Here is a 14,804-nt window from a genome sequence, read left to right on the forward strand (position 1 = left end):
TCAACGGGCCGGATTGAGAAGGCGATTGGGCCGGATCCGGCCCCTGGGCCTTAGGTTGCCTACCCCTGCCCTAAAACAACATGTCCCTCACTGAGTATGGGGGAGCAAGTAACTCATATTTCAGTGAGAGTCTTTATGACCCATGAGGTCTAGAAACTTGCTTTAAAGATGAAAACTGAGATTCTCATAAATTCAGAGCTTGGTTCCCCATGGATAGTCAATCAATCAAGATCCTTTATTAGGCAAACCACACATTATCAAACAGACACCGTATACAAATTGTGCAAAATACGAACGCAACATAACAAGGTTTGTCCCAGTCATATCTTTGACTCCAGAGAAACCCCATGGATAGTCCTGCTTTGTAGATCGAGCAAAAGTACTGAAATACTTTTATCCATCTCCTTCTCCTGAACATATTATATGGAGAGGGCTGGGGAAAGCTTAAGGATAAACCAGTAGCCTACTGGCCAATTTCCAGTAAGCCTCTTAGCTCTTGCTGGTGGTTGGGTGCCTGTGGCGATTGTTAGATATAAGAACCAGGGCCGTCTTTAGCATATGCACCGCCGGGGTGCAAAGATCCTCCCAGAGCCCCCAAATTTAGTTAATTTCATGTGCACAGTGCCATTGCGAATGACAGCCTGTCTTTGGTAAATGAGCGCACTAAGTCAAAAGTCCTTTAGCTAAACAATAGGTATACATTTCAGCAATATCTAGGTATATATGTATTTTGTTTTTCTAGCTTGATCAAAATTCTTTTCCCCCAAAAATGTTTTATTGATTTTCACAAAAAATTGAACACACAAACAAATAAACAAACACACATAAATCATAACCTTATTAAAACTAATATAATTAACCTTGTTAAGTGACTTCCTCGTATCCCCCTGGTTGGATTTCAGTGTATATCATTTTAACGGTTTTCCAAATTAATATTCTTATAAAATTAAGTTGATCACTTAACATCTTTCTTTCTTCCCAATTCAGTATTAAACATATTAGTTCATCACATTACATATTTGAATCCTAAGCCTGTCCGGTATTTGCAAGCTTTTTCCAATTAATTTAACTTAACACATTTAACTAAATAGTCATTAAATTTCGTCCATTCTTCCTGGTACTCTGGTCACGGACTCTTCCAGTCAGGTCAGCTAATAAAGAATTTTGATCAAGCTGACTGGACGACCTAGCTTGATCAAAATTCTTTATTATTTCGTAACAGGTAGATAAGAGCTTAGGCAGCTTCAGCGGTGGGCGCCTGGCACCCCCCCAGAATTTGGCGCCCAGGTGCCCTGCACCCCTTGCACCCCTGGGTAAAGACGGCCCTGATAAGAACATAAGAAGAGCCCGCTGGATCAGGCCAAACCCCATCAAGTCCAGCATCCTGTTTTCACAGTGGCCATGCTCGATAACGTCTAACTAACTAAGCTATGCACCGACAAATATGTTGCCGGTGTTTGAGATGTCTCTGTCATGGCCCGTTTTCAGATTAAATTCCCGTCGGGAAGTGCTCCTGTTTTCGTCCGGAAGCTGTTTCTGGCAAGGGAATCTTTCAAAGACAAAGGGCCACAAAGTTCCCATTCGCTGTGTACAAGAGAAGGGAGGGGGCAGGTGGATGGGTGGAAATTAAGGATGGAAGCCTAATTCCAAAGAGGAGCCTTCAAAATTATGACCTCGAAGATTTCTCCAGATCTGATGAATCGTCGATGTTTTTTACACACCTGTATAAAATTGTAGTCATTTGTAACTTTTTACGCTTAAAAAGTTGCTTTTGAATTCTGGTGCTGGAGGAGACTCTTGAGAGTCCCATGGACTGCAAGAAGATCAAACCTCTCCATTCTGAAGGAAAACAGCCCTGAGTGCTCACTGGAAGGACAGATCGTGAAGCTGAGGCTCCAATACTTTGGCCCCCTCATGAGAAGAGAAGACTCCCTGGAAAAGACCCTGATGCTGGGAAAGATGGAGGGCATAAGGAGAAGGGGACGACAGAGGATGAGATGGTGGGACAGTGTTCTCAAAGCTACCAGCATGAGTTTGACCAAACTGCGGGAGGCAGTGGAAGACAGGAGTGCCTGGTGTGCTCTGGTCCATGGGGTCACGAAGAGTCGGACACGACTAAACGACTAAACAACACAATACTTAAAAAAAATAAATCAGAGTGTCTTCTGTTCACAGGGGATACATAAGAAATGTGTAATAGAAAAAGAAGTATGAAATTAAGCACAGAATTTTGCTTAATCGGTTGCCATCAATTTGATTTTAATTAATTTTTATAATGAAATATTTTTAGAATGTGTGATTATTTGACTGTTTGATTATTTGATTGTTGTTAGCCGCCCTGAGCCCGGCTTTGGCTGGGGAGGGCGGGATATAAATAAAATTTATTATTATTATTATTATTATTATTATTATTATTATTATTATTATTAAATTAAGTTAAAGGTGTGTGAAAGAAAGTAATAGAAGTGGAAAGAAATTGCAATTGAGTAGATTGGAAGTCTAACACAAAGGTGGGGTGAGGGGTGGTGGATGGTGATGGGAAAAGGAATTATCTGTGGGAATGAATGTAGGTATGTTTGTATATATTTAAGGACTGTATGAAATGTATGTTTGTATGCTTGTATATTCACAATATGTGTGTATTTTATAATAAAAAACAATAATAATAAGAAATTGAGATGTATGTAATGAATGAAAAAGAAAAATGAATAATTTTTTTTTAAAAAAAAGAAATTATTGAGCTGATTTTCACAATCCTATGTGAGGCCAACGGAATGAATAGCTTCTAAGAACATTAGGATTATTGGTTTCTTTGCTGAGAGCATTAAGTAGCCTGGAGATAGTCCGATGAAAACGACAAAGGAAAAGTCAGGACAAAAATGAGTATGTCACAGTCTTGCATAAGCTCATCTCTTCTTTTGGAACTAGTTGAAAAGGTGATGACCCTGTTAAAGCTAAACAAGCGTGTGCTGAGCTTGCAGGTTTCGGTTTAAATGCTGCTTAACTCTGCCGAATTTATAGTAAATCAGAAAAGAGCCCGCTGGATCAGGCTAGACCCCATCAAGTCCAGCATTCTGTTCTCACAGTGGCCAACCAGATACCTGGGTAAAACTTGCAAGTAGGATCCGAGCACAAACAACATTCACTTAGTGGATTTCCACGAGTTATTGGGGGGACGGACATCTCTTGAGTCACTTTCTCAACGCCATGCATCATTTTACAAACTCCTATCATGTTCCTATCAGCTGTCACGGAAAACTGCTCTGACAGTCCGTGCAGAAAACATGGGCCAATGGTTTGATGCACCACAAAGCGGCTTCCTATGTTCAGCTTCCTTCTCTGGTATTCGCACAGTCAGATCAGCAAAGGCAGAGATACCCATCTGCGGTTGCACAGACAAATTGTGGTTGTGTTTCTCATCCAGAAAACAAGTGTTTCCTCCCAGGGTGTGGCCTGACCTCCAACATTTGTCAGGTGCGCGCTTGATTTACATTCTGTGAGCGCCGTAAACACTGAGAATCAGAGGTGCTCTCCCATGAATACAGACACTCCGAGTGTCCCTATTTTCCAGAGATGGCCCCTGATTTACAGCAGCTGTCCCGGTTTCTGATTTGGTCCTGAAATGTCCCGCTTTTCCTTAGGACGTCCCTATTTTCGCATGTTGTAGTTATCTCCCGCTTGGACTACTGCAATGCGCTCTACGTGGGGCTACCTTTGAAGGTGACCTGGAAACTACAACTAATCCAGAATGCGGCAGCTAGACTGGTGACTGGGAGCGGCCGCCGAGACCATATAACACCGGTTCTGAGAGATCTGCATTGGCTCCCAGTACGTTTCCGAGCACAATTCAAAGTGTTGGTGCTGACCTTTAAAGCCCTAAACGGCCTCGGCCCAGTAGACCTGAAGGAGTATCTCTACCCCCATTGTTCAGCCCAGACACTGAGGTCCAGCTCTGAGGGTCTTCTGGCGGTTCCCTTGCTGCGAGAAGTGAGGTTACAGGGAACCAGGCAGAGGGCCTTCTCGGTAGTGGTGCCCGACCTGTGGAACGCCCTCCCTTATGGATGGAGGGCACAAGGAGAAGGGGACGACGGAGGACGAGATGGTTGGACAGTGTTCTCGAAGCTACCAGCATGAGTTTGACCAAACTGCGGGAGGCAGTGGAAGACAGGAGTGCCTGGCGTGCTCTGGTCCATGGGGTCACAAAGAGTCGGACATGACTAAACGACTAAACAACAACAACAGGATTTTTCTGCTACCGACACAAATCTACTCTGTTTTTCAACTTGACCCCGTCATCTTAATTTGTTCTGCGCAAGTGAGCTATAGAAGTCCAGTTTGCGGCAAAGCCTTGGTGATTCCTCAGAGATGGAAATCTTTACCACACTGTAGAATAGTAATATTCCTTGATGTTAACCAAATCCCTAAATATTTCCCTTTATTATGAATATTTCTACCTATTTCTTGTTGAATTTTTTCCTCTATCATGTTCTGGTATATTTTTAACTAATAATTTCGTCTTATTTTTGTTAAGTTTGAAACCTGCAACTTGTCCAAACTCTTGTATCTTCTGTATAACCTGCTCAAGTGAATTTAATTGGTCTTCTACCGTAATTACTAAATCATCAGGAAATCTTTAGCACACTGTCAAAGGGAGCAAACCACAATGCGCAGCCTATCTCCTCCCAAGCACCCATTTCATTCCAGGTTCTTTTCTTAGGTGCACCTGAGTAAGAAAATGCGTCCATTTCTATAGATGCAACTATGAGTTGGACCCGATGGTTTGACAGAAAGCAAGGGAATTTAAGCACCTGAAGGCTGCCGTGGTCTCCAGCAGAGCTCTTCAAGCTTGGGTCCCCAGACATGGTCGGACTATAATTCCCATAATCCAGAACCGACAATCCACAATCAGACCAAAAAATAGTAAAAGAATGGGATTGTGTTAAAGAATATATGAAAAAACCATTGTTCTGGAGTAAGTATATCGGTATGTAACGAATGAAGCTTTGCGGGGTTAAAGAAAGTGGAAAATGGTGCAAAAAGCGTAAAGATAGAGGTAATTTACATCTGTCAGGGGTTCAGGAGCAGAGGCGAGGGCAAGGGAGGAAACAGAGAGCGAGGGGGAGGAGTCCGAAGAAAGGATGAGTGATGACGACGACCCGAGATCTCCGAGTCTTTCCAGTGAATCGGAAGATTCACAGAAAGGAGCGCCAGTGGCCAGAGCAAAGGGGGGGGGCCTAGGGGGACACCCCAGGAGGAAGGGACCAGCGGGGGTTCAGAGGGCAGCAGTTGGAAATCGGGGCCAGCGTCCCCACCAGAGCGCAGTGGAGAGGAAGGACGTCAGGGATCGAGCCCTGGCAGCTCGCAGCAGGGAGGAGGGCATGAGTCAGGAGTGACCACGCCCCCATCGGGGAGCGAAGAAACGGTCAAGCGGAAAGTGGGAGGCTGGGCGCGCGCGCCAAGTTCAAATGCACAGGAAGGCGGCGCAGTAAGCAGCCCGGAAAGGGAGCCAGGTCCTAAAGCCCGACGCAAGGAGACAGGAGGGTCCGGGGGGTCAGCGTCAGAGGAGTCCCGGAGGGAGGAGACCACGGGGGGCAGAGGGACCCAGAGAAGGACGGTCAGGCGGAAAAGGTGGAGTAAGGCGAGGATATTAAGTTGGTGTACGAGGGGCGGAGATTCAGACGGAGCTTCGCCGGTCTAGCCATAAGACGTAGAGTTGCACGCAGCAGCTTGGAAATGGAAACTGTAACTCAATAAAGACTTTTATAAAGCGAACGCTGGCTAGCGTGATCCTCTGTGAGCTGGGATCGGAGAGCAGCTCTGACAACATCAAACAATTTAGAAAAATTAAAAATTTTGAGGTCTCAGAACAAAGGAAGGAAGTCAATATGTATATGTAATGATTAGTATGATGATATGTTTTTCTTTGTAGATGTGTGTTCCGTTTGTTTGTTTGTGTGTGTGTTTGTTTTTGGTTTTTTGGTCTTTTCTTGTTTGTACTGCTTTGTTTTGGGCTTTATGTTTGCAATTTTTGTTGTAATTTTGCACTGAAAATAAAAAAAAATTAAAAATCCACCACGGACTTGGATGATGGGATTTGTAGTTGAACATCTGGGGGCTACAGGTTGAAGAAAGCTGGTCTAGAGGATGTAAAATGGTATCTACAGGGCTTAAAGGGAGCAAGAATCATCAAAATGTAGAGTTGGAACCCATGTGGCAATGTAGAAGCCGCACCACCACAATACAACCAAGAATACAGGTACTCTCACACTCAGCCCAGATCACTGTGGGCCTCAGCATGAAAGCCAGAAGAAGCTTTTTGCGCTCTATGATTTCCCAGAGCTACAACGCTCCTGGCGACTCATGCAAGTGAGCCAAGCCGCATAGTCCTGCACCACAAATGAAGGAAGAAAACCCAAGAAAGGCAAGCTCACACAATCCGATCTGACCAGGAAGAGAACCTCATCTCTTTCAGCTTTTGCCTTCTGGAAGAAGGTAAAGGTAAAGGGACCCCTGACCATTAGGTCCAGTCGTGACTGACTTTGGGGTTGCAGCGCTCATCTCACTTTATTGGCCGAGGGAGCCGGCGTACAGCTTCCAGGTCATGTGGCCAGCATGACTAAGCCGCTTCTGGCGAACCAGAGCAGCACACGGAAACGCCGTTTACCTTCCCGCCGGAGCGGTACCTATTTATCTACTTGCACTTTGATGTGCTTTCGAAATGCTAGGTTGGCAGGAGCAGGGACCGAGCAATGGGAGCTCACCCTGTCGCGGGGATTCGAACCGCTGACCTTCTGATCGGCAAGTCCTAGGCTCTGTGGTTTAACCCACAGCGCCACCCGCATCTGGAAGAAGGTACAGGGTTATAAAGACCAGGACTAGCCGCCTGAGAAACAGTTTCTATCCAAATGCAATTTTGGTTTTAAACGCAGTGTAAGGTAGTGTGAGTATATTATATTCATTTATGGGGTATCAGAGTTTTTAGGAGCTAACCAGGCTGGGATAGCTGGGATATCAGGCTTGTGGGTTTTTGAATGCCTGATGTAGATTTTGTCAATTTTCTTGTTCTGTATGGGACAGTGATAATAAAGATTATCGTATCGTCTCTCTTTTGCCAGTTTAATTTTCATTTTCATTGCCCGCTGGTTCACACCCCACAACAAACAAGCTGACTCAACTGAACAACCATTTTTATGATGCGTCTTCCCTCTTAGCAGGGTAATACAGGCATCTCAGCTACAAATATCTGAACCCTGTTGAGTTAATGCAGAACAGATTCCTCCTGTAAGTGAGTCAGTTGTGGTTCGAGGGCCCGACCCCCGCGAAGTGAAATGAAGACACAAGGACACGTGATATAAGGTTAATGGGCTAGAAAAGGCCACAACTTTATTGATTACAGCAATGAAAAGGTATTGGCTTAGGCATTGGATCGAAACAAGTGGGTTTATTCACCAGGGGTTCATCACCTGTTGATGCTAATCCAACTATAGGCTCACCCCTGCTGTCACCGCGGGTCGTGCCATGGCCTCCCGCCAAGCAGGCATCGGACAGAATACACGACCGCCAGATTCCTTTAACGGAATACCCCTAAAAATTGAAGGCATAGGCGATGGCCACACCTAGCACTTCGACACACCACAACACATTATTCCAATGCCTAACCTACCCACCAATACCACCAAAAAGTTGTGACGATTGCTACGAGGTAGGCGAAAAAACCAAAAAGCCTATTGCCAAATGGAAAAACTCCTACCAGGCCCCCCGGGCAACCAGGGCGACCAACCTAAGGTCCATAGCAAGGCCAATGACCTAAGCCCTAACTAAAAGGGAGTGGAGGGTGGGTGACTCGTGACGGGACGAGGAGGAGGAATGAGGCCAGGAAGAGGCTGGCGCTGCAGCAAAAGGCTGCTGAACACGCCCCCACCGCGGCACCTGGTTGGGTGGCCACCGGGGGGGGGGCGTGAGCGCCAGCCAGGTGAGTTGGAGGCAGGGGGCAACGCCCCCTGCCGGGCGGTGCTCGGGCTCCCGCCCACAACCACTCCCCTCTCTTTCAGGGAGGAGAGTCTTTCACATACTGCCAGGGCAGGAGAGAGAGAAGGAAATCCCAGAGGGCTGCAGAAAGTGCAATCATGTCAGCAAATCCTCAGTGGGAACACCCCTTTCAAATCCTGCCCATTGAATCCTTCCAAGTCCATTTATGGTATATTGGAACATAGGTAAAGGTAAAGGGACCCCTGACCATTAGGTCCAGTCGTGACCGACTCTGGGGTTGCGGTGCTCATCTCGCTTTACTGGCCGAGGGAGCCGGCGTACAGCTTCCGGGTCATGTGGCCAGCATGACTAAGACGCTTCTGGCGAACCAGAGCAGCGCACGGAAATGCCATTTACTTTCCCGCCAGAGCGGTATCTATTTATCTACTTGCACTTTAACATGCTTTCAAACTGCTAGGTGGGCAGGAGCAGGGACCGAGCAACGGGAGCTCACCCCATCGTGGGGAATCGAACCGCTGACCTTCTGATCGGCAAGCCCAAGAGGCTCAGTGGTTTAACCCACAGCGCCACCCACGTCCCATATTGGGACATACATAGCAAAATAACACAACATCCTTCCTTTAAGTCTGCATTGAATCACAGAATTATGGTTGAAAGAATCATAGAATCTTAGAGATGGAAGGGACCCAGTGGTCATCTAGTCTAACCCCCTGCAATCCAGGAATCTCAGCTAAAGCACACATGACCGATGGCCGTCCAATCTCTGCTTAGAAACCTCCAAGGAAGGAGAGTCCACCACCAATTGTGGGAGTCTGTTCACTGCCAAACAGCTCTTTCTGTCAGAAAGTTTCCCCCCTGAATTGGTCAGAATCTCCCTTCTTGTAACTTGAAGCCATGGGTTCGAGTCCTACCTGCAGAGCAGGAGAAAACAAGCATGCTCCCTCTTCCATGTGACAGCCCTTAGTACATTTCCTCATATCTCCTCTCAGTCTCCTCTTTTCCAGGCTAAACATACGCAGCTCCTTCGACCGTTCCTCATCAGGCTTAGTTTCCAGACCTTTGGTTGCCCACCTCTGCCCACCTTCCAGCTTGTCAACATCCTTCTTAAATTGTGGCACCCGGAATTGGACGCAGTATTCCAGGTGGGGTCTTGACCAAGGCAGAAGAGAGGCAGACTATTCTGCTTTGGTGAGAGAGGGATGGCTAGCAGCCATCGATAGCCCTCTCTTCCTCCACAAATTTCTCTAGAGCAGGGGTCAGCAATTTTTTTCAGCAGGGGGCCAGTCCACTGTCCCTCAGACCTTGGGGGGGGGGGTGGACTATATTTTGAAGAAAAGAAATATGAACAAATTCCTATGCCCCACAAATAAACCCAGAGATGCATTTTAAATAAAAGCACACATTCTACTCATGTAAAAACACGCTGATTCCCAGACCGTCCGTGGGCCAGATTTAGAAGAAGAAGAAGAGGAGGAGGAGAGTTTGGATTTGATATCCCGCTTTATCACTACCCTAAGGAGTCTCAAAGCGGCTCACAATCTCCTATTCTCCTCCTCCCCCACAACAAACACTCTGTGAGGCGAGTGAGAAGGCGATTGGGCCGGATCCGGCCCCCGGGGCCTTAGTTTGCCTACCCATGCTCTAGAGCAGGCATAGGCAAACTCCAACCCCACCAGATGTTTGGGACTACAATTCCCATCATCCCTAGCTAACAGGACCAATGGTCAAGGATGATGGGAATTGTAGTCCCAAACATCTGGTGGGGTTGGAGTTCGCCTATGCCTGCTCTAGAGACATTCCCCCATTCATCGTTGCAACAGCGTCACTTCTGCTACAAATCGGGAGCTGAGTTTGAGAGGGAAAGAGCAATTTGATTGAATCCGGTTGCATGAGATCTGACTCAGTTGGTGCTCTCCTGACAGCGCTGTTGCAAAGGTGAGCAAAAAAAGTCTCATGCATGTGGCTCAAATAGGGCACAATCCGCCCAGAGAATCTCCCTAGCGCAAGCCCCAACTAAAAGGAAAGGGGCCCCAGGAAGAACATCCAAACGGGTCTCTCGCATCAGAGGCATCCCCAGTCGATCATCGTGCTGTAGGAGTATTATAGAAACAGGTCAAGCCACCCCTTGCTGACTGTATCTCCCTACATGCAAATCTCATAACAGACGCAAATCTAAACACCTTAACAATATTTGCGCAGTCAAAATCAGCACACTGAATGCCCAGGTTTATTTATTATTATTATTTATTTCTTGCATTCATCCCCAAGGCAGCTGACAGGGTTCCCACTGCCTATTTAATCCTCACAGCAACCCTGCGAGGTAAAATAGGCTGAGAGGGACTGTGACTGGACCCCCCCCCCCTCAGGTCACCCAGTGAACTTCATAGCCAGGTGGGGATTCAAACCCTGGTCTCTGCCAGGTCCGTGGCTGGCACTCTAACCACTGCACCACACAGCCTCCTTCAGCCAACAGATCCTCCGCCTCCCCATCTGTTCACCTGAACCTTTCTATCGTTTTTGTTTAAGCCTTTCCATCGCAGTTTACTTACCGGCATCGGTTTCCAGAGTTAAATAAAGGAGCAAGCATCCCAGGCCAAAAACAACCTCTTGGACTTCTGCAACCATTCTTCTGCCCAAGATGCGACGCCAGGAGAGAGCGAGGGAAAGGAGAGAGAAAATGTAGATGTATCCCGATATCTATCTATCTATCTATCTATCTATCTATCTATCTATCTATCTATCTGCCTCTCTTTGGAGAGTTTCTGGAGGGAGCAAAGACCAGAGTCGTCAGCCTGCAGACGTCTTCTTGGCCATCCACCTGGGAGAACTGCGCTGGTCCTTGCCGGCAGAACCAGGTGCCCTGGACTCAGCAATAATGCCTCCTTCAGGGAAAGCAAGGAACCACTGGAGCACAATTTCTAAAAAATCAGCCTTTAAAAACCTCTCTCTTCTCTCCCCCCCCCCCCAAGTTTTCTTAAGCAAAGCAGCAGGAGGGGCTGAAATCCGGAAAACTTTAACTCCTTCATTTCTGAGACTTCTTTCTTTCTTTCTTTCTTTCTTTCTTTCTTTCTTTCTTTCTTTCTTTCTTTCTTTCTTTCTTTCTTCTTTCTTCTTCCTTCCTTCCTTCCTTTTTTTGGATTCTTTTTTTTTTTAATAATTTTTATTAATTTTCCAAACATGTAATAACAACAAACAATAAAACAAAATAAAACATACAAACAAATAAACATGTATAATTTCATAAACTCGTTTTCCTTCACCTTATTTCCCGGACTTTCCCATACCTCCCTTTTTCTGCATCCTTATTTTTCCTTTTAACAGCAACCCTCCATTTAATTATGATTTACAGCTGCAATTCTCTGTTTCTTAACACCATAACATCTCAGCACTCCTGAATGTTACAACAATTTTTAAGGTATATTTTAAATTTCTTCCAATCTTCTTCCACTGTCTCACTCCCCTGGTCCTTTTTTTGGATTCTTCGCTCGTTAAATGCCAACATCTATTCAGATGTTTCCATCCTCTCCTCCCTCGTGAGAAGAAACTTGGGAGATGAAGGAAATAGTCCAGCTGATCCTATCTGAACCTTTTGGGGAAGCATCTCAGTCGCCGGCTATGATGATGATAATAATTATGATGACAATTGCCAAAGCGTCTGGAAACACCTTAACTTAGAGCAGTGGTTCCTAATTATTTTTGCCGGGGGGGGGGGGGACTGCCCCCTACTTGCTTCCATAAACTCATCCCCAATGCGTGCTACAAAAAAAGCATCATTCAGAACCGCTGTTTGGATGACCCACGAAGGAATATAAGAACACAACTAAATTAAAAGCAGTAACAATTAACTGTGCATGTATTCAAAATCCAACAAAAACTATTAAGTTTAATTACTGTATTTTTCCATGTATAACACGACCCCGTGTATAAGATGCACCCCTCTTTTTGGGGGGGTTGTCCACATTTCCTGAGCTTTTTTTCAGGAGTGGGGGTTGCCTGGACTTGTTGAACATTGGGGTTTTTTTTTTGAAAATATACATTTAAAAAAAAAACCAGAAGCATTTTTACTTGGTATTATAGGTCAGGACATTAATAGGCAAGATGTTAAATTGTTTTTATATGCAACAACTGCGCCAAGAGTATTGTTAGCCCAGAAATGGAAACAAGAAGAAATTCCGACGAAAGAAGAATGGCAGACGAAATTAATGGACTATGAAGATTGGACAAAATGACAGGAAGGATTCGAAACCTGCGGGACCAGAGATTTACAGAAGATTGGAAGAAGTATATGAATTATTTGAAGAGCAACAAATTACGCTAGTAGGACTACAATAAGTTTTGTAAGGAGAAATATACGAAGTGTTACAAAGTAGATAAAGATAGAGATATTGGTTATGAGTTTTAAATGTATTAGGGAAAGTAAGAAATGCATACTGAGAGATTAGATTGGAAAATTTTCAGACAGGATTGATGGAAGTCAAAAATTTGAATAAGATGTAAAAGTATGTTTAATTACTGTTGACGAAGCCACCAATCGTCTGCATGTTCGCCAAAAGCAAGCACCAATCGCCCGCCCCATTGACGCAGCTGCCAATAGCCAGCGCACCCACCAATCGCCCGCAAAAATGCCACTGACAATCGTCTGCTCGCGGCAACCACCAATCGCCCGTCCCACCTCTCCACCATCTGTGTATAAGGGACCGAGCAACAGGAGCTCACCCCATCGCAGGGATTCGAACCGCTGACCTTCTGATCGGCCAATCCTAGGCTCTGTGGTTTAACCCACAGCGCCACCTGCATCCCTTGCCTCTTAGCAGCCACTAAAAATCCCCTGTACCCTAGGGAGCGGTACCACCCACTTTCAGAACCACTGAGCTAGATGCTCTTTGAGGTCGCTTCCAGGTCTACGATTATACGAAGGAGGGACTGCATCTGCTCCAGCCTCCCTTATCTCACACATCTTTGCAGTTTCTTAATTGGAACAAGCACAAGGGTAGCACGTGGCGGCAATTCAGACGGGCCCTGCGCACCACCCCGCAGCGAATCAAAGTTGTGCAACAGCTCGGCTCCTTTGATGGTGAACCTGTCACTTTGAAAAGATCTGCATCGACCTTGAACCCGGGATGGTTTTGGCAGCGGCTCTGGATTCCTTGTTCCTCAGGCAGTACTCCTTGCTGTAATGATTACGGGTTCGGGAACCGCAGCGTGTGACTGGCACACTCCCTTCCCCAGATTCCAGCCCCCACCCTGCCCCACCTAGACGAGGCTGGGCAAGAGGCCAGCAAAAAGAGGTTAGATTCGTGGGCGATGCTCCCATTGTCAAACGCCCTGGCCTGAGACGGTCACCTGGTCCTAGGGCGAATCTGTAGATTTCAGTATCTCTTCAGTAGATTTCTATCTCTTCAGTAGATTTCAGTATCTCTCAGTTTCTCGCTCTTCCAGTCTTAAATCCAGTTCTCTCCATTCTGTGTTTTGGAGGGGAAGAGAAGAGCCCTCATGAAAACCCACCAGCATTTTAGCGAAAATTTGTTCCAATGTTTGCATGCAATTTTGCAAAAAATTTGCAAACCGATTTCCCCAAACATAATGGATTTCTGCATGATATTTCGCCTTGTACATTCATTTTTACATACCCTTTACCCCACTGTGTGCATTTCTGTACACACTGCTTGGCTGGCAAACTGCATTGCAAAATTCAGAGGATTGCAATTTTTCAGAGGAGGGCTGTGTTTTGGGTTCACCTATTGTTTCAGAAAATGTGAACTGTGTAGGTTTGCCTCAATCCCTCTGGCCTTTTTAAAATTATAAATACGTTGTAAACCACCTAAGGAACTTTGTTTAGTAGTCAGGATATAAATATTGTAGATCAAATATGTTTTTTCCCTCCAATGTTTTCCCCCCATTGGTTTTTATAATGTTTTCTTTATGTTGATCCATTTTCATGCTGTGTGGTTTTGCTTTATTCTGGCTTATGACTTTTCATGCATTTTGTAATGAGGTGTGTGGTTTTTTAAAACAACAGCAGCAACAACAACAACAAGTGAGTTGTGTTTATGCATTTTGTTGTGTTTTTTGTAAAAAAAAACAACCAAGAGACTCTGGCTGATGGGCAGCCTTGAAATTTAATAAATCAATAAACTCAGGATAATGGTGGCTTATACTAAGCCAGACCAATAGCTCTAGGTCTAGCTCAGAGCTTTAAGAGCATCAGAGCATAGCTATCTTGACTAGTAGCCATTGTTTACAATAATTGGCAGTGGCTCGCACTCTTTCAGGCGAGGGTATTTGCAAAGTAAGTGCTTTGCCACTAAGCCTTGTGCATGATGGTGTTGAACACTAGATAGAACACTAAAGGAAAAAGACATTTGAAGGGAACAGGATACCAGTTCAGGCACCAATTCTGCACCATGCCATTCGGAACAGGGTTGCAAATTTGATTATCAGATTAATCAGCCAAAGCTTTAGTTAATGCAGAGACCCATTTTAATTAGTTAAGAGTAATTTTAATCCACGAAGAGCGGTTTTAATCAGGAAAGGCTGATTCCAATTGAGCTTTCGTCCTTTTTTTGGTTTTGATGTGCAACTGCAATGGGGAATAGGGGTGGCGATAAGATATTGCAAAGGTCTTTTCACCTGCCAAGAATGTGCAATAGCCTTTTCGACTGATCAAATTGCAAGTTATGGCACTCCCTTAAATAGTACAGAAAGTGGCTTCTCTTGTTCAAGACAGGTTAGTGCAATTGTTGAGGACAAAAACAGGGGATCTGGCCGGATTTACAGCTTTGGTTTTCCCCCGATCCTTAAATCCTCAATATGCA

General features: G+C 45.3%; 1 protein-coding gene across 1 annotated transcript in view; it reads right to left on the reverse strand.

The window, feature by feature from the left end:
* CHRDL2 (chordin like 2) overlaps nucleotides 1–10,902 on the reverse strand; it is a 49,081-nt gene extending 38,179 nt beyond the window's left edge. The window contains exon 1 of the mRNA XM_028725582.2: nucleotides 10,539–10,902. Coding sequence (XP_028581415.2) covers nucleotides 10,539–10,614 — 76 coding nt within the window. The 5' untranslated portion in view covers nucleotides 10,615–10,902. The remainder of the gene's footprint in view (nucleotides 1–10,538) is intronic.
* Between the last annotated feature and the right edge of the window lie 3,902 nt (nucleotides 10,903–14,804).

The sequence above is a fragment of the Podarcis muralis genome, chromosome 4 (assembly GCF_964188315.1).
Source record: "Podarcis muralis chromosome 4, rPodMur119.hap1.1, whole genome shotgun sequence".
NCBI lineage: Eukaryota > Metazoa > Chordata > Lepidosauria > Squamata > Lacertidae > Podarcis > Podarcis muralis.